The sequence below is a fragment of the Phyllostomus hastatus genome, unplaced genomic scaffold, assembly GCF_019186645.2.
Source record: "Phyllostomus hastatus isolate PE091 unplaced genomic scaffold, TTU_PhHast_1.1 phas_contig_198, whole genome shotgun sequence".
In the NCBI taxonomy this organism is placed as follows: Eukaryota; Metazoa; Chordata; class Mammalia; order Chiroptera; family Phyllostomidae; genus Phyllostomus; species Phyllostomus hastatus.
In genome coordinates, this window is record NW_025333715.1 from 2,089,371 (window position 1) to 2,113,824 (window position 24,454).

The 24,454-nt window shown below is 69.7% G+C and overlaps 1 protein-coding gene across 3 annotated transcripts in view; it reads left to right on the top strand.

The window, feature by feature from the left end:
- The window catches only part of WNT7B (Wnt family member 7B), a 58,802-nt gene that overhangs the window by 21,858 nt on the left and 12,490 nt on the right, over positions 1-24,454 (top strand). For 2 of the 3 annotated variants that reach the window (XM_045835095.1, XM_045835097.1), the window contains exon 2: positions 19,242-19,468. In XM_045835095.1, coding sequence (XP_045691051.1) covers positions 19,242-19,468 — 227 coding nt within the window. Of the gene's footprint in view, positions 1-207; positions 291-19,241; positions 19,469-24,454 lie in introns of those variants that run through there. The other variant, XM_045835096.1, reaches the window with a different exon arrangement.

Below are 24,454 nucleotides of genomic sequence, written 5' to 3' on the forward strand. Positions count from 1 at the left end.
CCCCCGCCCCGCACTCCAGTCGCAGCGCGATGCTCGGCCCTGGCGGCGGGGCACCGGCGACCACTGCGCCAGGACCCGTGCGCCAGGGTTCCTAGCGCCCGCCGCCGCCGCCTTACTTCGGGGAGGGCCGTGGAGACCCCGGCCACAGCTGGCTCAGGCGCCCTGCGCACGGGGCCTGCCCAGCGCCGCCAGGAGCGCCGGCCCACCATGCTCCTGCTGTCGCCGCGCGGCGCGCTGCTCTCCCTCTATTGCCCGCAGATCTTTCTCATCTTGTCCAGCGGCAGCTACCTGTGAGTGCCGCGGGCCGCGCGCGGGGCGGGCGGGCGGGCCGGCCGGCCGGGGAGAGGGGGACTCCCTCTCCACCCATCGGCAGTGGGGCAGGGAGGGCAGAGAACGAGACGGGGAGGTCTCTGGGCGGGGCGCCCGGTGCGCGGTGCGCAAAAGCAGGGGTGCTTTGGGTCGCCTGGCCGACCTAAGGCGCGGAGGTGGAGGACGCGGGGAAGTTTTGGCAGTGAAGTCTGCCTTTGGGGCGAGAGAAAAGGTGGCTCCCGAGAGGCCTGACCGACCCCCAAGACCAGGCTGCGGATACCCAGCGCCAAGGTCAGAGGGTGCGGGGGCGGCGCGGAAATTCCCTGCGCGTCCCCACCGAGTCCTGGACCAGCGGGATCCCCCTCCCAATATAAATTCACGCGAGCCACATCTGAGTGAGCCGCACGCACGCACCCTCCGCCCCGCATAAGCACTGGCACACACGTGCACGCTGCACCCCAACAGGTAGCTCCCCGGCCGTCCCAGGAGGTCGCTGCGGCTTCCCCCTCCTTCCTGCCGCGCCGGAGGCCTGACCCCGGCCCGGGCGCCGACTCCTCACCTGGGGGCGAGGGGGCGCACAGTGCGCTGCGCGTGCGGCCGGCGGAGGTGCGCCGTGGTGTTCCGGCCGGGACAGCGCCCCGAGCGTGGGCGCGCGTGTGCATCGGGCGGGCCAGCGCCCGCCGGGCTCCGGGCAGCTCCAAGCAAGGCCCGGCCTGGCCCAGCGAACCGAGGGGGCGCGTTGGCGCAGCGGTGGCTTCGCTGGATTCCTAATGGGACGCATATGCTCTGGCCTCCGATTTAAAAAGAAGTTTGATTTATGGAACCGCCGTTTGGGGGAATTTAAGCTGGATGCTACTGATTAAACCTCAGAGCCAGCTCTCCCTCCCTTTCTTTCCTCCGTTCACCCTCCCCCTCCCTCCACCCCTCCCCCTCCTCCCCCTCCTTTACACGCGGGCCACGTCCGGGGTCGCCTAACGCGGCCAGAGGGGGCAGCCGCTGCCTTCCCGCTCCCTGCGCCACCCCCTCCCTCCACGCGGCCGCAGTCCTAATAAATCGCCGCGCCCCCACCCCCTTTTAATAGGGACGCAGCCAATTTCTCCTCCAGCTCCTAGGAAATTACTATCCTACCAGTTTTCCTTCTATAAATAGTCGCGCATCTTGAAACAAAAGTTCGCAACCACAGCCAGATGCTGCGAGGCCCCGCGGTTTCCCGGGCTGTGGGGCATAATTACAAGGTCCGGGCGCAGAGAGCGCTCCAGGCCCGGCGGGCAGCCCCGGCTGCGGAGGCATCGCTGGGGGGGGGGGGGAGCGGTGATGGCTGCCCCGGGAAGGGCGCAGGGCGGGTGGGGACTGCCTGATCATTGGGGATTGGGGCTAGGAAGGAGAGTCCTGCTTCTGGAGTCTCTCCGGGGAGATGGATCAGCCCAGGGGGTCTTGGAACCCCAGCCTCCTGTTCTCAGAGGGCAGAGGGTTCTCAGAGGTCAGAGGTGGAGGTCCAGAGCCCGCTCCCCTCCCCAGAATCCCTGGCATCGCGGTCTTAAATCCTGCTAGAGAACCCGCAGCTACTCTGCTTTAGAACTCACTTTGGAGCCAGCTGGCTGAGGTCTGTGTTATTGGGGAGGTGTGGGGGGGGTGGGGGGGTGGGAACCCTGGGCTCCCGGTGCCAACTGCAGTGAGACTCTGAGAGGAGGAGGTGGGCAGGGGGCTCAGAAGCTGGTGAGAGGGGGAGGTGCAAGGCAGCAGTGGGGGGGCTCTGGGGCAGGTGGTGACCAGCACCCCTCCTCAGGCCCAAGTTCCCCTCGGGTCTGGCCCTCCAGTCCGGTCGGCAGTGACCGCCGGGCATTCCCATGCAGGCCTCCCCGCGGGCACACTCTGCCAGCTTTGCTGGTAGAGTTCTCCTGAGGCAACAGCTTTCCTCTGAGTCCCAGGGCCAGTGTTGGGGTCTGGAGCGGGCGTGGCGGGGGCGCAAGTCAGGCTGCTCCCTGCCCGCCCCCGGCACCCCGCCCTGCAGCCCGCCGGGGCCGGACCTCGAGTCCTGGGGGGAGAAAGTGCTGATGCCAGCCTTTCCTGCGCAGAGTGGAGCTCAGCGCTCCCAGGAGCAAGGGGGGGGGGGCCTCCCGCGTCTGTAGGCCTCCCTGCCCTGTCTGGGGGGGCACAGGCTGCACACTTGGGGTGCTGTGGGTGGGGGCGGGGCCAGGGCGATGCGAACGAAAGTGGGCGTGGCGAGAAGACCCTCCCTGGCGGGCTGAGGTGTTCCCTGCAGGCAGGTGAGGCTGTCCGGTCCCTGCAGAAGTGCTTCGGAAGCGTTGGGATCAGCCGGGGTCAGCGGGGGTCAGCGGCCGGCCCACCCCGGCCCTGCAGGAGTGAGTCTGAAGGCTGGCCCTGTGCGATCTGAGGATGCCCGGGGCAGGGAGCGCCCTGGGCAGAGGCTTCTTTCTGCTCCAGAGAACTTTCCAGAAGGCATCCCTCAGCTGGGATCACAGACACTGGCAGACAGTGGGTCCTGCCCCTGCATCTGGGCTGCGCTCCCAGCTCCCCGTCCCGGGCCGCGGCCCGTTGTGCGCAGCAAATCCCAGACGCATGCCTGGGCCCCGCCGCTGATCGGGTTCGACGGGTGTGCTGGCCTGGAAGGGCCCGAGCCCCTGCCCTGTGCCGCCCCCGCCCCCCGCCCCCCATGCTGAGCCTGGCCAGCCCTGGCCGGTCACACCCTCCCCTGCGTCTCTGTTGTCAAAGCAGAAGCGCCCGGGGCTGGCGGGGGTCAGGGAGGGCCCGAGGGAGGGCAGGTGTGGGGGCTTCGGGCCAAGAGGGTGCCCTGTGGTGCCAGGTCAGCTGGCACGGGGGCCCTGGGGAGGCCTGAGGCCATGACCAAGCTGGCCTCCTGCGCTGGGCAGGTCCCTTCCGGTCTTGGCCTCTCTCTCCCAGATGTGGGGGTTGGCGGCAATGATCCCCCAGGTCTTCCGGTACGAGCCTCTCATGGTGACCGCCTGCTCTGGGGAGCTGAGTGAGTCATGAGTGACAGGGCGGTTACTCACCGACCACCTGGCTGTGGGGGGCTGGGGGGCACTCACCACTGCCCAGCCAGGGCTGGGCCTCTTCCCGGCTCCGCTGCTGTGGCTTTATTGGTGCTGTCCACCGCAGCTCAGAGGCCCCGTGGGCTTGCCGCCGGTGGGGGTGGGGGGGGCAGCTGAATCAGGTCCACTCCCGTGGCATCGCAGCCTCTGGGGGTCAGAGTGGGGCCGTGGCTCCGGCGTGCACAGGTCACCCGTGACCAGGGAGCAGCTCCAGCTCGGAAGGCTGCGCCTGTGCCGGTTTGGGAGGGGCTCTGCGGTGAGGCCTCAGTCTGCCCGCTCTGGGCCTCGCTGGGCCTCGGTCTCCCCGTCCGCGCCTAGGGGCGGGGCGTCTTCCTCTGCAGACTCGGGTCCAGCCCGCGTGCCCTCGGGTCTGAAAGGCCACGCTCCGGAGGGTGGGGGATGAGTGCACAGCGTGGGGAGAGCCACCATGGACCCCAGCTCACGATGGACAAATCAAAGAGAACCTCACGGAGTCCCTGACGTGGGAGCGAGGCTCTCCAGCCGCCAGGGAAAGAGGGGCTGGTGCGTCCCCGAAGGGAGTCCCCGGGACACTCCAGAGCGGGGGGCGCGGCGGGCGGGCGGGCGGGGCTGCCTCTGGGCCACGGCCGGCGGCCCTGCCGGAGAATGGCCCACTTTCTGACCGGGTTTCCCTCGAGTCCTCGCGAGGCCGGGGCCCGATGGTGACCCAGGTCCCATCCCCGTCCTCCCTCTGACTGCCTGGTTGTGTCCCGCGCGCAGAGGGCATCCTGAGAACTCCCGTCTCCCAGAGAGGGCATGCGAATTCAACAGGGGGACATGGAGATGCGCTCAGCTGGCTCCCTGGTGTGCAGTCGGGGCTCAGGAGATGGGGTGCGTCTCCGCCCTTAGGGGCAGGGAGGCCCCGTGGACGTGATTGTTCAGGATAGGGTGATGGGCTCTCAAGGTGTCTTGGAGGGCTTCCCGGAGGAGGTGGCTCCTAGGCAGAGGTTTGGGAGGGTGGATAGGAGTTGCCCAGACTAGACAGGAACGTGAGAGACGACCCTAGAAGGAACCACACTCCCCGTCAAAACCGCTCATGCACCCAGGGGCCGCCGCGCCCTGCTGAGGTGAGCCGGCTGAATGCCAGGGTCCAGCATGAGCCCCTCTGCTGAGGTGCCCCAGAGCCCAGGGCGACGGCCCTCGGAGGAAGTGTTCCCCACGGTGGTCTCTGGGCCTCGGGGGTGGGACGGGGAGCGGGCGGGTGCCCTGGGGGGAGCGGCCACCGTGCAGAGGGACGTGCTCTGAGGCCTCGACTGCACCTTGTCTGTTCCTGCGTTGTGTCCCCCGGGACCGGCGGACTCAGGCCTAGCCAGTCCCACGCCCTGCCCCTGCTCCCGGCCGGGTCCCTCAGAGCCTCTCTCGGGGCCAGCCGGCGGGGGGCCCGGAGCCCCAGCCGGGGGTCCGGAGCAGCGCTCTGGGAGGAGGGTGGTGGCAGGGGATGGGGGGTTCCATGCAGGCCTTGAATGTGGGACCCAGACCTCTGTCAGCTCAGGATCGGGGTACCCGCAGCAGGCCCCCCGGCGCTGCCTGTGGCCCCTGTGCCCTCGGAACCTGGCTCCCCGCCCCGAGGCGGTCGGAGGGGCTTCAGCTGGCTCCCCCAAGGCCTCCGTTTGCACGGCCCCCCCACCCCCATCCCCTCGGCGAGGGGACAGGAGGCTGGGCGCCCTCCCTTGTCAGATGAAACCCCGGCCCCGGGCTCCCTCAGCCCTGATGAAAGGGTCATTGTGTGGCGCGGGCCGCCCGCTGGCCAAGGACAAAACCGCCGTTTGTCCTCCTTCCCTGGCGCGGGCCCGGGGCCTCCCTCGGGCCGGCCGACGGGTGGGGGTGGGCACAGGTGCGCTCCCTGGTGCCTTTCCCTGTCTTCCCTGTCTCCGTCTCGCGGCTGCTCCGGGCTCGGGCCCCTCCCCGGCCTGCCCCCCGCCCACGGTGTCCTCGTCCCTGAGCGGGGAGCCTGAGTCTCCAGCCAGGCTAGCTGTTGGCAGGGAGGTAGTGAGCTCCCTGGCCCTGGAGGCATGCAAACAGGTGCAGCCACGAGGGCCTGGGATGCCGGGGAACAGCCTCACCTGGAAGCCAGCCAGCCCTCACCGGTCCTCCGTGCCAGCGGCTGTGTGGCGTGCTTGGCCCGCTCCGGGGACGAGGCTGCGGAGGCCCGGAGGCAGCTCCCCCAGGGCCTCTGTGGCGGAGCACAACCAGGGGCCTGTCCTCTGCCCGCTGACAGGATGGCGCGGGGACCTCGGGTCCTGGGGGTGCCACGGAGGTCCCTGTCTGAGCCCTGAGTGGAAGGCACTGTAATTTGGCAGTCCCCGAGTAGCCATCGCTGCCGCTGCAGCACCTCAGCCTGCTGGTGCCCGGGGCGGAGCCAGGGGGGACGCCGCCCTGCCCAGCGAGCCGCTCCCGGGCATTGGCGGCGGCCTGGAAGGGCCTGAGTTGGCTTCCCCTGGCTCCCACCTGATGGCATCCGTGGGCCTCCATCGCTCTCAGATGCCACCCGCCGCCTCCCCCACAGCTGCCCCTGCTCCCCACGCCGCTGCGAGTGCCACCCAGGGCAGAGGTGTCCCTGGCGCTAGAGCGGCCCGCCGCCCGGCCCAGGCCCGCGGAGGGACAGGGTGGGCGGTGTCTCGGCTCACCGCTCTGTGGCAGATACTGCTGCTGCAGCTCCCACTGCTCCAGGCGGCGGCCCAGACGGAGTGCGGATTCCTCTAGGGCGGACTCCCGGGCCCTGGACCCCCGCCTGGGGGACCAGGCGACACAGGGCTTTGGACGACCCTCGGGAGGACTCAGGCGCCCCTGGGAAGGCCTCTTGCTGGACTGGCTTGTGCATGGCGGCCGGGGTTCAATTAGACCCTTCCCTCCCTGGCCACCAGGGCGGCTCCCTGCCCCGGGAGTGGTGGAGTGGGGTGCCCGAGGGTCCGTTACTGTCTGTGTCGTGGCCCAGGGGGCGGGGCCCAGACACCAGCCTGGGGCGGCCTCTCAGGTATCCTGCGGGCGTGGGTTTCCCGAAAACGCTGCTGCCCGTGACTGACCTGGGCCGGGAAACCCGTGCCTCCTGCTGGTCAGAGCCGGCGGCTCCCGATGGCCCGCAGTAACCGCCGTTGGGTCAGCACGTTTGGTGCTGCACGCTGTGGACCTGGGGCAGCCTTGGCAGCCACCTGCCACTGTCCTGGACCCCGGTCCCTCCATCTGGGTGATGCGCCTAGTTCTCTCTGCCCTGCTCCCCTTCCCGCCACTGACCACCCCTGCACCCGCCCCTCACGCCACAGCCTGGACAGCGGTCCCCGGAACACGACAGGTGGTGTGCACAGGAGGAACGGGGTGCCCCTCCTACCTTCCCCCACCGTGCCACCCTCAGCAGGAACCCCTAACCCAGCGGCAGTGAGGGTGGACCAGGGAGGGTGACCTCTGACCTGGCGCTGAAGAGTGTGCTGGAGGAGGGGTGTCCTTGCCACGGGGGAGGGGTGACTGTGGGCACGGCCGGGGGCGGGTGTGGGTGGCCCCCCAGGAGAGTGGGTGGGCGGTGGGAGGTGAGGGCGCAGTGGCAGGGGGGTGGCTGCCCCAGGCCTGGTGGCCGAGGGAGGTCAGGATGGGCAGGTTTATCCCGGGCACGGGGTGGACAACAAGGGGCAGAGAAGGCTGCCCCTGCTGCCGGCCTCAGACAGGGGGACTTCAGGGAGGTGGCAGGGCTCCCCAGGCAGAGACTGTGGGCTTCGGGGGGCAGGCCGTCAGCGTGCAGGCTCTTAGAGGCCGGCAGCTGCCCCCAGCTCCCAGCACGGCACCTGGCACCTGGTCAGTGCCCAGTGAACACGTGTCAGTGGTCAGACGGCCGCTCCTGTCCGGGGCCCAATGAGGCCCCCTGCTCTGGCCAGGGCCCCCTGCCCGGGGTGTCGGGGTGGGTCTAGGGGTGGGCCGGGGGCTGGGTGACCTCCCGGCTCCCCTGACCCAGGTCTCCCCAGGGTGACTTCACTGCCGGCCGGGAGCGCTGGGGATTTCCAGGTGCCGCCGCCACGCCCCTGCGGAAGGAGCCGGGTCTCTCCCTGGCTGTCCCCATCGTCCCGGCCCATCCTGGGGGCCGTCTGCCCCCCTTGAGCCCCGCAGTGGGCTGAGGGGCCGGCTTGGCCACCTCCATGGGAAAAGCCCCTGTTCTGCCCCAGCAGGTCACCCCCTCTGGTGTCACTGTCTCGGGGGCAGCACAGTGCCTGACATGCCCAGGTCCCCAGGGCGGCCTTCCGGCACCTCCAGGCCCATGACGTGGGACCACCCAGGGAGGGTGCCCGAGGGGTGTGCCTGGGGGTTGGCCGGGCAGAGGGGCGTCAGGGGAGCACTGGACGGGGAGCCAGCAGCCTCGGGCTCTGGAAGCTCACTCTGTCCCCGGCAGCTCAGAGCACACAGGGCCTCCGGGCCCATGACTCAGGGCGTGGGGACCCCAGGGACATGGCCCTGGACACGCCAGGCGGAGGCCGCGGGCAGTCAGTATCCAGGGCTGGTGCTGGGCTGCAGGCCGGGAGCTGCTGGAGGGCGCCACCTGCCCCCCGTCAGTCCCCAGCTGGTGGCCCTGTGGCGGCGCGAGGCTGCAGTCCAGGCTGCAGCCCCCGGGGGTGGACGGGAGTGGACACCTGGCCCCGTACGCCCTCATTTCGTTTCCGGCAGCTCCAGGGGCGAGGCGGGGTGTGAGGCGTGGTGAGGAAGTCCGCCTCATTGTCTAGCTTCTGCCCCACGAGCGGACACCGCAGGGGCTCCTGCTGCCCCGAGAGTGCCCGCCACCACGGGCTTGGGTCCCGCCCCGCCCACAGAGGTGCTGAGAGCTAGGGTTTGCCGCCAGGTTTGAGCATGTGCCCAGAGGACCCTGGCGCCCACCCCCCTCCCGCCGCCGCCTCCCCTCCAGCGTGGAGATTCCTGCAGAGGAGGGGCAGAGGGGGAGGGGCGGGAGGGCAGCCCGCAGGGAAGAATGCTAAGGAAACAGGAAGCGGGGAGAGAGGGCCAGGGCTCTGACGCCTGAATCCTGCCAGGTGGTTGCGTGGCCTTAGCGAGATACTCGCATCTCCAGCTGGGGGCTGGCCACAGCAGGCGGGGCACGCTCAGGCCCCCAGGCCACCCACCCCCGGGCAAGGCCCAGGGCCCAGGGTGCCGGGGGTGCTCTGAAGGTGCTGGCCTCATTAAGCACCCAGCGCCTTGGCAGGCTGGCATGGCCTGGATGCCCGGGGGGAAGCAGGCCGCTCCCGAGGGAGAGCGAGCACCCTGTCCCTCAAGGCATGCAGGCTGAGACGGTTGGCTGAGGAAGCCCTGGTGGCCCAGAATTCTGGGAAGGAAAAGCCCAGGACAGTGGCTGCTTAAAGAGCCAGGCCAGTGGGGAGGGCTGTGCCCCGGAGACTCTGGCCCAGAGGCCGCTCCCAGCCTCGGTGAGGGCAGGTGTGGGGGCCACAGGCCCGGGAGGGCGGGGGCTGCACGGAGGTGACCGCTCACTGCCCACTGCCCGCACACCCGCCACTCAGACCCTGGCCAGAGTAGCCAGGAGGGCGGAGGCCTGGCCGGCCCCCAAGGCACCCAGACTCTGGGCCTGGCCATGGGCCAGCAGGCCCTGCTGGCTGCTTCCCACCTGTTCCGCCCACCTGGCTGCCCATCGTCTGTCCTGAGGCTGTAGGCTGGCACCCTGGTCACCCGGGCCTGCAAGGCACCCCCACCTCCGGCAGGTCTGGGGTATCGGGACTGAGACCGAGGCCAGGGCTGGGGTCTTGTTCCTGTGAGGGCCTTAGTGCACCCGGCACCTGCGCTACGGTGGCACCTGTGTCCCCTTCTGTACACTGAGGAGTGAGGAGGAGTCCTCGTGAAGGTGAGGGGTACAGTGAGGGCTCCAGGAAGTGTGGCCGTGGCCCGGCCAGACAGGGGTCGCTGACTCAGCCCTCAACAGCCTCTGCAGGAGCCGCCATAGAGGCACATGCTGGGAGGGAGGATGCAGGGGAGACCTAGGCGGGCTTCTTGGAGGAGGAGGCATCCAGCTGGGCCTGGCATTTTGCCTCGCTGCTGGATGGAGCAGGAAACCTCTGAAGGGAGAACTGCAGATCCAGTATGGCCTGAACCCAGGCATGTCCCTAGGGGCCCTGAATGCCCAGCAGAGGTCTGGACGTTTCCGAGGTCAGGGATCCATGTCTTGGGGTCACAGTGATGGGGTGAGGCTCTGATACCACAGGTTTAGCCGGTGTGGGGGCTGCTCACGAGTGCAGGGGACCCTCTTGGCTGGCTCGCCCCCAGCAGGCTCAGCCCTGCCCCAGAGCCCTGCTGGCTGCCTGCTGCCACCCAGGCGGCCGGGTTTCTCTCCAGCGTGGGGCCCCAGGCGGCCAGGCGAGGACCCCAGCTCTGTGGGGAGGGCGGCTGCCGCCTGCCTGCGGGGGGCGGGAGGGGGCAGGTGACGTGCTCCTCTCTCCCCCGGGACACCGTGGGCATCGAGCTCAGCGGAGCAGCGGCCGGAAAGGCTGCTGTAGGCAGGACGCACGGGGCGGGGCCCCACCTGCGAGCAGGGGCTGTCCGCTCCTCTGGACAGTTGGGCCACCTGGGACTCGGAGGGGCCAGCGAGAGTCAGCGGCCGAGCAGGGCCCAGGTTCAGGGCCCCAGCCCCAGAGAACTCTCTTTAGGGTAGAGCTACAGGTACCTCGGCTGTCCCCTCAGCCTCCTGCGTCACGGATGGGAAACTGAGGCCCAGGCGGGTTGGGGCTGGGGGCAGAGGGATGGCCTCCTGGCTCAGCGGCACCCCTCCCCGCCTCCAGGCCTCTCTGTGCTTCCTCTGGGGACACCCTCCCCCCCCCCCCCCAGCGCCCCTTTCTGGGTGTTCGTCCCCACCATCCCATCACCCTGCTGGGTCCAGGCTCTCCCAGCCCGGGGCCCGTGCAGGGAGGGGCCGCCGGCCAAAAGAGGGCTGATGGTTCTGTGCCTTCAGATGAGAAAACTGAGGCTCGGACCGTCTAGGGGTGCCTTCCTGGCTCCTGGGGGTGTCCCCACACCCTGTGCTCCCCGCCGAGCTGCGCCTTGAGCTCCAGCAGGGGAAGGAGATGAGCAGACTCGAGAAGACCGGAGGAAGGACAGGGGACCCCAATGCCACCTGGCCCTCGCACCGGCCATGTCTGGCTTGGCCCGGTCTGTTCCCTTCCACGGAGGAGGGCCGGGGGACCCGCCTGGAGCAAGCCCCGGCCCTGTGACCCCCGGCCTGGGAGATGTTCCTGTCCCTGGGCGGGGGCACCGGAGCCCCCCTGAGCCCCCACGGGCTCCAGAGCTGGCCCACCTGCGGCTGGAAAGTCCTGGGCCAACCCCCGCTCACCCGAGAGGCTGGCGGGAAGTGGCCCCGGGTGGGCGTGAGGACCAGGTGCGGCCCTCGCAGGTATTTGCCGAGCACTTCCTGGACCAGTGGACCCAGGCTCCCCTCCCGGCTGATCTCATGTAATTAGAACATTCCTCAAATATTTTGCCGGAGGATGCCCGAGAAGGAAGAATTGCAAAGCTCCCCAGGCCAGGAGCGTGGGCTGGAGGTGCCCTGGGCAGCCGGGCGGCCAGGGCTGGGCCAGGAGCGGGGGCGTGGACGGGGCCGGGGATGTGGCCCAACCTGGCCAGCTCGTTCCTGCCCCGCAAGGGGCGGGGGCTGGGGAGGGGGCTCATGGTCAAAGCCAGGTCAGCGCCCAGCTGGGTGCTGGGCGGTGTTGGGGATCCCCCCCTGGGGAGCCCACAGGAGGTGGGGGTGGACAGCCCCGCCCCAAGTGGTGTCAGGAAAAGCCCAGGGGGTCCAGTGCAGGGTCCTGCTCCCCGGGGAGGACGGTGGGTCCGGAGGACAGACAGCCTGGGGCCGGTGGGACGCACGTGCAGACGCGCCACCCAATGGGGGCGAGGGGGAGCCGCAGAGTGTGCTTGCGGCCAACCTCGTGACCGCCGCCGCCGGCGGCCCTGCCAGCTCAGGCCCCGAGGCCACCGACCTGCAGGTGTGGGGCGGGGCGGGCTGGCGTGGGCTGGGCGGCCCCGGAGGGCAGAGGGGGCTGGGCAGGCTGTCTCCCCAGCACATGCCGCCTGGGGGTGGGGAGGCCCAGGGCAGGGACGGGTATCCCCCTGGGACCCCCTCCCGGCTCTAGGGGGAGGGCACGGCCTGGGGTCTTGTGGCTCCAGAGGGTTCAGTCCAGGAAGACCGTGGGCCGTGACGCCCCCTGTGAGTGCCGCCCCGGTCCTAGCCTCCGGAGCACTCCCGGGCTGCTGGGCCTCTGAGCCCAGGGACAGAGCCCGGGGGGTCGCCGGGGCCAGGCGGGCTCCCCACGCTCGGGCGTCTGTCCTGGGCTGCGGTCTGTGGGGTCGGTGCCTGGCTCCCGTGGCCTCCCGGTGACACGCTGCGGGCGGCCAGGTCTGGGGCCCCCGCTGGAAGGCCGTGTGGACAGACCCGCCAGCTCTCAGCCTGGCACGTGTCCTCGGCCGGCAGCGACGCCTCTCCCCTCTGGCTCTTCAGACGGACAGGCACAGCCCGGCCCGCCGCGGCTGTGCGGGGAGCCCATGCCTGGCGCCCTGGGGTGCTTGGGGTGGCTTCATCCCCGCGACCCCCGCCCACCTCCCACAGCCGGAAGTCCTGGGCCTTCTAGGTCAGGTGGGCATTTTCCCAACCGTAGGTGAAGCGGGAGTAAATAAAAACTGTTTTTATTGACCTAAGGGAACACGGGCCGTGCCCACCCCCCAGCCCCCAACCGCCTGCCACCGAGGGTGTCGGGTTGGGACACCCTGCTCTCTGCACGGGCCCGGGGGCGGTCCCTGCCAGGCGCCCCAGCCGGTGGGTCTGAGGCGTCCCCGCAGGCTCCACTTGTGGGCTCACTGCGGGTCTGTCGTTCCTACCAGTTTCTCCACGAGGACCCAGTGCCCAGCGCAGTGCTCGGTGGGCAGTGGGGCGGGGACCCGCCATCCCGAGCCGGCCTGTCTTGAGGGGAGGGTCCAAGACTCAGCCCCACCCTGAGGGGCTCCTTCCAGCCCGGAGACCGTTGGGACTCCTTCAAGGCCCCCCCCGCGCCCGCCGAGGGTCCCCAACGCATCCAGGACCCCTGTGCAGCCTCCTGCTAGGGACCAGTGGGGGAGGGTGGCCCTCCAGGTGGACAAGTGGCCACCCCCAACTGTCTCGGAGGGCCAGGGACGGGGCTGATGAGGCACGGACTAGGCTGGGGCAGGAGGTGGGGGTCGCAGCACCCAACCCCCGCCCTTTTGAGCTATTCGGCAGGAGGCTGGGCCTCTCAGGGCCTGTGGTCCCTGCCCCTGTTCTGCGGGAGAGAGTGATGATTATTTGTCACACTTGCTGCCGCCCCTCTCAGCCCGGAATCCAGCACGCACACAGTAGGCGCTCACTGGGCCCTGGGCCGCCGAGAACTGAACGGCGTGAGGGGCTTAGGTCAGACTCCCGGCTGCTGGGACAGGCTTTGTGGGGGGATTCCCTCCTGCATGCTGCCAGGGTGTCCCCCGCAGAGACGGGGGGACAGAGCGGCTCTAATCCTGGACACAGGAGTGACGCTGGCTCCCTGCCATCTGACCCCTCTCTGGGACTCAGGGCCCCTGGTGGTGATGCTGTGACATCAAATGTTCTTCCTCGGGGCTGCTGGAGCCGGGGGGCTGCCCCGAGGAGCCCCCGCAGGCTGGGCCTGGCGGGGTGGTCGTAGCCGAGCCCAGAGCCACCTCCTCCCAGCCCCCACCAGGGCCAGCCCTGCGGCGGCGCGGCGCACGGGCCCTGAGTGCGGAGCCGGGCAGGGCCGGGAGGAGGAGGGCACCGCCTGCCACAGCCCCGCCCGGGAAGGGCCCCTGCACCCCAGGGTCTCCTGTCCCCACCCTCCTCACTGCCCCCGGAGCCACTGAAAGCGGCCGTCTCCTTTGTTCGGGGTTCGCGGAGGCCGCATCTGTGGACGGAGTCTGGGCAGGGGCGAGGGCGGGCGGGCAGACGGGCGGGCAGCCCCCAGAGGACCACCTTTGACCCCGGGGTGTGGGAGAGCCCACCCTGGGGCCCCGGGCCGGGCCCACGCAGACAACAAACAACGGTTTTCAGCGCTCACGGTGTAGTTCTTCACTCTTCTCCTTATTTCAGTTTTTGTGAGAAAACTTGGCCTTTTCATCCTTGCGTCCTTCTGTCAGAGCTACAAGTGCGCACACCGGACCTTTTGGTTTTTGTTGAGGCACAACTTACGTAGAGCTGGGTGCAGAAGTCTCAGGAGGACACTCGGATGCATTTTTACACCCGGGGGGCACCTGTGTGACCACTGCCGCCCAGCTCGGACTAGAGAACATTCCGGAATGCAGCGCGCTTCCAGGGCCCCTCCCGGCGAGCGCCTCCCACCCACACGGCTCCGGTCCGACTGCAGCTCGAGGGTCAGCTGTGCCCGGCCCGCAGCCCTGGGCCTGCCTGGCTTCTCCTGCCCGCCGTGGTGGGGAGCCCCCCGCGGGGACTGGCCGCCCGCCGGGTGACCGTGTGCAGTGTGTCTGTCCTCCTGGGGCGGACGCCGGGACGCCTGGCCCCGGCTAGTGCGGGACACGTGTGCTCGTCCTCGGGGGCCACAGAGCTCACTTCCCGTGGGTGTGTGGACGCCGCCACCCGGAGGCAGGTGTGGGGTGGAGAGCAGAACCGGGCACGACCCCATGGGGGGCCCCCCCGCCAGGTTCAGCACCGCTGGGGCCAGCGTCTGCCCCACCACGGGCACGGCTGGCCCCTGATCCCCACGGGAAAGCTCAGGCCACGAGGGTCAACCCCGATGACCCTGACCGCAGGCCGGCTCCAGAGGCCACACCCTTCGAATCCTGTGCTCTGGGCAGCCACGGGGCCCGGCAGGCCCTTCGCCCTGCCACCCCGTTTCACAGGCGTGGGGACGGGGACGCGGGAAGGTGAAGAACCCGCCCACGGCCTCTCCACTGAGCAGAGGCAGAGCCAGGCAGAGCCCGCGCCCTTGCTCCTGCCCCCCGACCCGCGGGGCTGCCAGCCGGCTGGTGCCTGGCTAATGCCACAGCGGGGGTCCTGCCCCGCTGGCCACTCTGTGCCTCCGTCACCGGGCAGCTGCCACCTCACCCCTCGCCCCACCGGAGCCGCCTCGAGCGGACCCTTGAGGCCGCTCCGCCAGGAGATCTCCCTGCCTCCCTGCTGTCCGCCGGCGGCCGCCTCTGTGCACCGGGCCCGGTTCGAACCCCGCGCCAAGCCCTCGGCTGGCCTCACTGCCGTCCGGTCTGAGAGTTCCCGTCCGTAGTCCCCAGGGGACGAGGGCTTCTCGTCTGCATGGCCCGGGACCCCCTCCCCGAGCCCCTCCTCTGGCCGGCCTGGCCAGGTCGAGAAGGAGCTCCAGGCTTCCGGCGCCGCCCCTCCCCCGGGCGTCTGGCCCGTGTCCCGAGGCCCCTGAGCAGCGGTGGGGGCGAGAGCCCAGCGCAGAGTTTTCCATGGAAAAACCAGCGGCTGAAACCGGAGCGCCCGCCTGGCTTCTCCGAGCGCACGCCGGGCACCTGAGCGGGCCGCCGCGGGGGGCCGGGAGGGCGCTCAGGGGGCTCGTCCCACTGCGGGGTGAGAGCCCCCTGGGGGCGGCCCCGTGAGAGTGCCGCAGCCGCCCTCACCCAGACCGCCCACCATCCCATCCCGGACGCTCCCCTCCTGAGCGCCAGCTGTGTGGTTAGTCTGTATGTTCATCCCTGCGTTGCTTCCCCACGGGTGGCCACGTGGGTCACCCTCGTCAGCAGCACCCCCCCTTCCAGGCTGAAGGAAGAATGGGGGCGAGTCCGGGGGCGTGGCAGGGCTGGGCCGGCCCGGAGGGCGTGGGAACTCTGGAGGCGGGGCTGATTGGGGTGGCGGACAGGGCCCCCACCTCAAGCGCCAGGCACGGAGGTGCCCGTGAAGCTGGATGAGTGAAGGGGTGACGTGGGGGGTCCCCCCAGGGAAGCACGCAAGCTGTTTTGAGAATGGAAAGTGGGCATGGTGTCCCCTCTCAGCCGCCTCTGGTGTTTGTGCTGCGCCCCTCCGTGTGGGGGCCCAAGCCACAGCTCTGCCTGGCTGTGTGGCCTTGGGCGGGCCCCCTGGCCTCTCTGAGCTCCAGTCTGCACCCCGAGACACGGGCCTGGCCAGAGAAGACCGAGATGTGGCTGAGGCCCTGTGGTCAAGGTCAGCGCTCAGAATGGGGGGTTTAGTGTCGTTGGGGGCAAACCCCCACATCCCGAGGAAGACGGTTCTGAAGTTATTTCTGAATTATCGGCCCTATCTGATCACTCACGCTCCTGGCGCAAAACGCAGTGTGACTCTCTCCCACGATGCCGTATTTCACCTGCAGCCCAGGCACTGGCTGGGGGTGGCTGGGGACTCCCGCCTCCCTGCCCAGCAGCCCCTGGTCCCCGGGGTGGCATATGGGGAGTCCAGGTGGGGTGTCAACTGGGCAAGACCCGCCCCCTGTCTCCTTCCCCCACCCTGTCCCACCTGTGGCCGGGGTGCATGCGTCCTGTGTGCAGATGGCATTTTTAAAAATTGTGGTCAAAACCCGTGTGACGGAACACTGGCCTCTTCAGCCATTTTCGGGTGCACAAGTGTGGGGCGTGTGGCGGGTTCATAACGTTGTGTAACCGTCACCTCCGTTCAGGTCTAGCGCTTGTGTCAGCACCCAGACGGAAAGGCCACCCCGTGAAGCAGGCACTCCCGCCCCTCCCCCAGCCCCCCCCCCCACCCGGCAGTCTCGTCTCCCTCCCGGCCGCGCGGAGTCGCCCTTGCTGGGCCTCCCCCACGAACGGACGCACGCAGGACGGGGCCTTTCCCTGGGCACCGCCTTCTCGAGGTCCGTCCACCTTGCGTGTGCCCGCACTTCCTGTTTAGGAAGTAAAACGAGGCCGGACCGTGTGCCCCTGCGTGGACAGGCCCACCGGGCATGCTCACTCCGACACGGGGGGCAGGGGGGGCGGCCTGTCTCCTCCTCTCGGTTGCTGGGAGTCGTGCTGCCGCTCTCACCACCCATGTTCACGTTTCCGTGCCAACGCCCGTGTTTGCGTGCTTGGATACCGTTTTGCGTTCCCACCAGCAACGCATGAGGGTTCTGGGGACCCCACGTCCGCACCAACACGCGTGTTCTGTCGTTTCGAGCACAGCCGCCCCAGTAGGTGCGAGGCGGCCTCGCCGGGGTCCTGGCTGGCATCTCACTGACGCGAGCGACCTTCCCACCTGCTCGTGGCCATTGGCGGGTCTTCTTGGGAGAACTGTCTCTTCAAGCCCTGTGCCCACTTTCAGACTGGATGACCTTTTTGGGACCGGGCTGCCGACCCTCTCTTAGACGCCGTCTTCGAGTGCTCACTCGTTCGTGGGTTCACTCGTCCGCTGCACAGACACTCACGGGCAGTGACCCGGGGCAGCCCCCGAGGCCCCAGACGCAGCTCGGACCGGACCCTGCCCTGGAGGTGGGGGTGGACGCTGGGCACGGGCCGGGGCTGAGGTCGGTGCTCGAGGGACGCGCGCCTACTGCGTGAGTGCTCGGTGCCCGGGGCCAATGGGTTTGAACCCCGTGGGGCTGGTGCTTGGCCCCGGGAGGGAAGAAGCATTTGCCGGCCAGAAGCAGGAAGCGAGTGACACCCTGGGCAGAGGGAGGGGCCGGCACAAGTGCAGAGGAGGGTCCTTGGAGGCCGGGTCCCTGGAGACCTCCGATTCCAGGCAGAGGAACCCGGGGAAGCTGGGGATGAGCTTTGACCAGGGGAGTGTCGAGGTCGGATCTGGGTGCTGGTGGCAGTGGGGCTGGGGGGCCTGCCTGGAGGCGGAGGACCAGGGCTGCAACGACCGGTTTCGTCCACCCCAAGTGCTCCCGGAGACCCCAGTCAGACCCCATCTGTGGGCATTCCTGCCCCCAGCAGGGGTTCTTGCCCCAGGCGCGGGGCCGTGCGGCCCGCCTGCGGGAAGAGGGCAGGCATGGGAGCACGCGTGTGGCGCCCCGGACCCAGAGCGGGCGCTGACCTGTGGCCCGGAGCCTGGTGCCCGGCAGGGTTCCCATCCGTCTCACTTCCCCGGGCCGGGTCGGTTTTCGGAGGCTCTACAATTACTCTGGGCCGGATTCCCCGGATTCCAGCCCGCTCCCAGCCCCACCCGCCTGCGGCTCTTCCTCCACGCCAGCCTCCCAGTTTCTGCCCGCTGTGCCCGGGGAGGGGGGGTGCCGGGGGGGTCTCAGCCAGATTAGCGGGTGGGCCGGGCCGGCGGTGGGGATTGGGTGTCGCCAGGCGTCCTGGTCTCAGCACGTGCTCCGGGCTCACGCCCCACAGGGACTTTCCCAGCTGGCGGCGGGCGCTTGGCCACCCTGGGAAAACACTGGCCACTCTCTCCCCAGACAGGGGCAGGCGGGCAGCGGCCGCAGGAGGGGCTCCCTGTGCCGCAGGCCGGGGCCGTGGGCTTGGGGAGCCCCTCAGGGTCGCCCCCACCGCCGCCTGTCAGCCCTCCCTAGGCCGCCGTTCTGCCCAACCCACCCCTGCTTGCAGCTCGCTGCCCCTTCGCCTCTGGGCGCCTGAATCCACCGGGCACCATGTCCGTGGAAAGAAGTCTGGGGGTTCCTCAGAAAGCTAAGCCAACTGCCGTGTGGCCCAGCAAGTCCGCTCCGGGGCACGCGCCCGGGAGAAGCGAGGACAGGGCTCCGACGGCAGCGCCGCTCCCGGCAGCCGCGGGCGGGCGCGGCCCTGAGGCCCACGGGGGTGCATGGTCCACAGAAGGGGGTCCCCCTCCAGACGGCGGAATATTCCTCGGCCTTAAGAAGGGTCGGAGCACTGACACCGGCCACAGCGTTGGGGACCCTTGAGAACGCGACGCTCGGTGAGAGCTGCCGGCCACGAAGGGCCACGTGTCGTGGGATCCCGTGGGTCTGGGAAGCCCAGCCTGGACGAGGCCGCGGGAGCAGAGAGCAGCTTCTCGGTGGCGGGGGAGGGGGGGCTGGGGGGAGGGAGGGGGAGGGGCTGCTGGGGGCGAGCGGTTTCCTCTCGGGGTGCGGACCTCCCCTGGAGCTCTCAGCAGAGGCAGCGGCTGCCACGGACACTGCGAACCTACTAAATGCCGCGGGACTCCACCCTTGACAATGTTTCACCTCCCGTTCTGTGAACTGCACCTCACCAGACATGCCCACGCCGACCGCGGCTCCAGAAAGGGGAGACTGAGGCTGGCGGCGCCCTCCAGCCTCACTCCTGGAGGAGGCCGGGAGAGTCGCTCCAGGGTACCCTCAGGGGAGGGCTCTGAGGACCTGATGTGGGGCAGCACCCCACCAGCCCCGCACACAGTAGGTGCTCCATTCCTGTCAGCTCCTGCTTCCTCCGTGGAGGGCACCCGGGCAGCCAGAAACAAGTGGACAGCAGCAGCCGCCGCCGGGGGTGGCCTCCCAGTCCTCCTGTCTGAGCTTGCATGGTGGTGGTGGCGGCGGTGTGTGGGGGGGCACCGGCGTCTCGCCCCCATCCCACGGGTCTGAAGAGGGGGGCTCAGCGAGGCACGGGGCCCGCCCGAGGTCACGCACGGGCTGCACTGAGCGGGGGACGGCGGGCTCGGCTCCTAGCCGGCCGCTCGCTCGGCAGCCTGCCCGGCCCAGGCACCCGCTCCTGGGGAGCTGGGCCTGCCACGACGGGGAACCCCCCGTTCCGGAGCTGGGGTGTGCTGCTGGGGGCAGCTGCGTCCAGCCCCGGGTCGATGGCCGTCAAATCCGCAGAGGGTCCGCGCGGCCCAATCCGAGGCGGGACTCTCGCCTGGGACGCGTGGTTCCGGGACCCGCGGTCCCGTGGTTCGTGCAGTTTGGAGGCCGAGCGGGTGCGCGTCGTGGGAAGCAGCCCCCGGGGACGGCCCCCCCCCCCCGCCGCCGGCCGCTCACCCGCCCTGTCCCCTCCCGTCCGCAGAGCGCTATCCTCGGTCGTGGCCCTGGGAGCCAACATCATCTGCAACAAGATCCCCGGCCTGGCCCCGCGGCAGCGCGCCATCTGCCAGAGCCGGCCCGACGCCATCATCGTGATCGGCGAGGGCGCGCAGATGGGCATCAACGAGTGCCAGTACCAGTTCCGCTTCGGGCGCTGGAACTGCTCCGCGCTCGGCGAGAAGACGGTCTTCGGGCAGGAGCTCCGAGTAGGTAAGGGCGCCTGCGGGCTCCGGGGCCCCGCCCTCCGGGCTCCGCCGCTGGCCCACCCGCCCGCCCGCCCCCTGAGGGTCAGGCCCGGCCGGGCCCCCCACTGACCAATTCTGTGCCTCGGCACCTCTCCGCACCCTTCTCCGCGCCTGGCCTGGGTAGGGGCTGGGGCCCCAGGGAGACCCGGAGCTGGCCTGGCCCTCTGGGGCGCTGCCGTGTTGGGGCCAAGGGAGACGCCAGTGGGAGCCAGCCTGTGTGAGTGGACGAGGGTCCTCGCTCTGGGCTGTGGGGCCGGGGGCATCGAGCAGGTGTGGACGTGAGCCCGGCAGGCTGGTGGCCGGCGGTCCGGTGCAGCGGTCGGAGGCGCGCCCTGGAGTGTGCACCCCGGACCCTGTCACCCCTGCGCCTGCGCGGCTGTGCCTGGACACGGGAAGACAGGAGTGGAGTCTCATGGGGCGCTTGGGGGCCGCGATGAGAAGGGTGCCCCGCCCCCAGTGAGTGTCGCGTCAATGCTGCCGTGACCCCGAGAGTGGAGGGGTTTCCAGGCAGAGGGAGCGGCGTGGGCACGCAGGCTCCGCACTCTGTGGTGTGACGAGTGTGGGAACTGGGGGGAGCCTGTCTGGCTGGAGGGTGGGGTGGGGGTTGTGCATGTGGGCCAGGACGGGGTGGGGGAGGGGGGCACCTCCAACGCCGTGGGCAGTGGCAGCCGCCGCAGCACACCGGGCAGGGGTGGCGAGGTCTCTGCTGGCTGCGCCCCACTGTGCTGTGCACGGCCCCCGGGGCCACACGCCGAGTCTCCACACCCTCCCAGCCCTGGGAGTCTCTGCCGTGCCCATTGCTCAGGCAGGGAGACCGAGGCCCGGGGAGGGGCTCAGAGGGAAGAGTGGGGCTCCCGGAGTCTGACCCGGACTTGAGTCCAGCCGTGTGACTCCGGGCCACACGGGCTGCTCAAGGCTCCAGTTCCGTCTGTAAAACGTGCTCCCAGCGATGGGGCCCTCAGCTGGACCCCCAGTGCCCCTCCCAGTGTCTGCACACAGTGGGTGCCCTATCACCCGCTGTCCAATGAGTGAGTGAGGGTGGGAACAGTCACACAGCCCGCCCCTCCAGGCCATCTGGGTGTCAGGCGGGGGAGTGACAGCTCGGGGTGCAGCGTCGGGTGTGAGGGGGGAGCCTTGTTATCTCAGACCGCAGCCTGTGGGCACAGGTGAGCCTCTGTGTGGGCACAGCGTGTCCCAGAGAGCCTCAGAGAGCCCCAGCTGCCGGGACCCAGGCCAGAGCCAGAGCTCCGCAGGGCTCGGAATGCCTGGCATGGGGCTGGGGTGGCGCAGGGGAGAGCCCCCAGGGGCCCCTTTGCGGTGAGCAGCCTGTGGGTGGCACCTGGCGCGGCCAGGAAGACGGGTCCTCCCCTCCCTGGGGCCCCACCACCCAAGTGCGGCTCCTCCCTCCAGGTGCCACCTGGGGAGGCGGGGCTCCTTGGCCAACCAGCCAGGTCCAGAGGCCCGCCTGCGTGCCCGGCCCCTGGCCCCTCGGCCCTGGGACCCCGGGCGCTGAGGCAGCTGTGAGCACCACGCTGCACAGCTGAGGACGCCTGGACCCGGGGCAGGTGTGTGGGTGCCCGCGGCCACCAGGCTGGCGCACGGCGGAGCTGCGTTCAGATCCAGGTCTCCTTCCTGGAAACCTTCGACGCCTCCCCGTGCAGAGAGAGACGGGCGGTGGATGCGGCCCCGTGGCCTAACAGAGGGCTGGGGTCTGGGACTTCATTTGCGGTCACAAGACAGGCACTGGGGGTGACGGGGCCCCTCCTCAGAATCGGGCCCCGGGTGGGGGATTCACAGTCAGTGTCCCGGGGAATGCCGAACTCCCGTGGGCCCCCGCCAGTGACCTTCCCCGTCTCGGGCACTGTCAGTGCTCGCCCAGGTCGCCTCCGCTGGGAGTCATGCTGCCCCCGGGGGCTGCGAGGGCCGTGGCCATGAGCTCACCCTGACCCTTCTTGGAAAGGGTCTTCCGCCCAGCAGCAGTCCGGGAGGGCGTGCAGCCCGCCTGCAGGGAGGGCAGCCACAGCCCGGGAAGGACTGAGTGGGGAGCAGGGGGCACAGGGGGCAACAAGGTCCCCCCACCTCCGGGGGGGGCTGCACCGGGTGCTTAGCTCGCCCCCACTCGGACGCACAGTTTGGAGGTGAACTCTCAGCCGGAGCCGTCCACACCCGCGGTCCCCATCCTCAGCTTCTCTTGCTCCCCTTAGTGGCCAGGCCATGAGTGACCTTCGTGGGGCCGAGGGACCCCCTCTTCCTTGGCTGGGCCCCCACTCGCCGGGGGTCCCTCTTGTGTCTCGGGGCGCTCTTTCCCGGCCCACTCCAATCAGCTTGCCTCGGTGCCCAGACCAGTCTGGCCACTCCCTGCGGACAGCTGGGCAGGCCAACCCATGGGAACCCCTGGCTTAACAGGCTCAGATGGCCGGGTCCCAGCCTCCCCCACCCCGCCCCCTGCCTGGCCCGACGGCTCAGTTGGCGCAGGGTCACCTGGTGTCGCTCCCCCACCCATCTCGGCCCTCCGTCCCGTGGCTGATGCAGGGCCTGCCTCTCTAGTGCTCCCCTGGCAGCTCCTCCCGTCTCTCTCCCAGTCCCAGCCATGCCATGCCCCCCTGCCCCCTTCCTCCAAAACCTGTAGTAGCTCCCTATTGCTCAGGATGGAGTTAACTCCTCAGCTGGAGCTAACTGCTGCCTGCCAGCCGTCACTCCTGCCTTCCTCACCCAGGAGGGCTCTGGTCGGGGCTGCAACCGGGCAACGTCCTCTCAGGCAGCAGGCATCCTGCGGGGTGCTTCGGGGTGCTCGGTGCTGGCAGGTGGGAGTCACGAGCAGGACATGGGGCCCAGCAGTGCGGCCCGTCCTTGTCAGAGGCACGCGGGCGCCCCAGGCGCCGGGTGGGAGCTGGGCCACGAGCTGGCAGGCAGCCGGGGCCACTTGTGGGAGCGGCCGCTCAATTAATGATTGGCCCTGAGAGGGGGGTGGCCTGGGTGGGTGGGGGGGGTCCCTTCAGGCCGTGCCTGTGACCTTGGGCCCCGCCTAAGTCTTGAGAGCAGAAGGGAAACCTCTTAAAGGGTCACATCAACCCCTGCGCACTGTCACAACCCCTTTTCTAGCATGTGGTGCTGCTGCTCGCATGCTCCCAGAGGTGGGGAGCTCACTACTCCCCATGAGCCAGAGCATTCTTTCGTCGGCCCTGTGTGGGCTTTGCCCTGGGGCCCTCTGGGTGCCAGCTGCTCTGTCCCTTGGGGAGCTGAGGCTCACGCTGGCCTCCCTCCACCTACCTGGTGTCCCCTCATGCCTGGTGGGTCTGCCCCTCTGGCCACCCGAGCCTGCCCCAGGCCTGTGTCCTCATCTATTGAACGAGGCTCGTAGTGCAGGCCGCTCCTGACCTGTCCCTTCTGCTACCTGGACATGACCTTGTGATTGTGCGTGTGTGCGTGTGTGTGGGGGATGTGTCACAACTCAGCTGTCTTCTGTAGTGACGTGGTGGGGGGGGCGAGGGTCGGGCGTGGAGACGCTGGTGTCCCAGGGACGCCTGTTAGGAACTCGGGCCCCAGAGACCCCGGGCAGAGCAGGGTGCGTCTCACAGGCCTTGTATTAGACTCGGGGCCGTCGGCCGGGGCTTCCTGGGCAGGGGGACAGGTGAGCGGAGACCCGAGGGAGGGTCGGAGGGACTCAGACCGGCCCGGCGGTGAGCGCAGGGAAGGGGGCTCCGGGCGGGGGGACAGCATGCACCAAGGCCCAGAGGCCAGAGAGCAGGTGGTGTTTTCCAGGAACTGCGGGAGCATCTGGGGTGAATGTGGGGAGGAGGGAGACCTGAGGCCGGAGGAGGGGCAGGGCTGGAGCGCCGTGACCCACGGTGGGGGGCTGTGCCGGCCCGGGGGGCGTGGGGGGAGCAGAGACTTCCCTCTCCAGCCCCCGGCCCTGCCCTTGGGAGCCCCTGCCCTTGGGATCCCCTGCACGGGGCGCCCATATGGAACGCTGAGACCTGGCTGGGCATAGGGGCCGCCCCAGTCTTGGCTCCCGGGGCCACTGTCCCCATCCCATTTGCTTTGTGGGTGAGATTTGCATTGGGAGCCAGCCCTGAGCCCACCAGCTGCACGCAGTAGGGTCTCAGCAAAGGCCCCCAGTGCCTGGACAATCCGAGGTGGCGGAGTGACCCGGGGTCCCGGGTCTGAGAGGCAGGGGCGGGGGGCTGGGAAAAGAGAGGGCAGCTCCAGGCCTTGCATGCCTACTGCGTGCGGGGCTCCTGCCCGGGGCCTTGCAGACCGAGCCCAGGGAGGCACAACATCAGTCCCCCGGAGGGACAAGGGCCACAGGCCACCACCGCCAGGGGAACACCCGACGCAGGGGACGAGTGCCCGGAGTGTAGGAGACACAGTGGGTCTCCCAGGTGAAAGAACGGAGCAAGTGCAGTGTCCCCGACAGTCCCTGTGACGCTCACACGTGGAAGCGGTGACACGTGGGTAGATGGGCGTCGCTGAACGAGATTCACCCGGCTATTGTCGCGTCCTTGGGACTTCTGTCGGGTCGCTGTCCATGGGTCAGAGCGGCCCAGAGGCAGCCCGGACAGGGTCAGAGCGGACATTTGAACCCAAATCTGACCCTTTCCTTCCAGGGCTCTGTCCTCCAGATCAGCTGAGGGCCGGGGGTCCCTGACCAGCCGCTTCTCGGGCAGCGCAGGGCGGTGAGGTGGCTCCCTCGGGCAGCCCCTCTTGTTGCTCAGCCTGCATGCATTGAGCGCCTGCCCACGCTGCCCCCCTCGCCGTGTGGCCCGGGGCCAGCCTCTGCCCACTCTGGGGTGGCGCTCCCCGGGGCCCAGCTGGAGCCCGACCCGCCCGTAGGGCTGCGCGCGGCGTGTGAGGGCCTCGCTGGGTCAGAACAAAGGCCCGGGGTGCGGGCGTGCCGGCGTGCTCGGACCTGGTGCGAGTTTTTCCAAGGCTCTGTTTATGGCAACGGCGG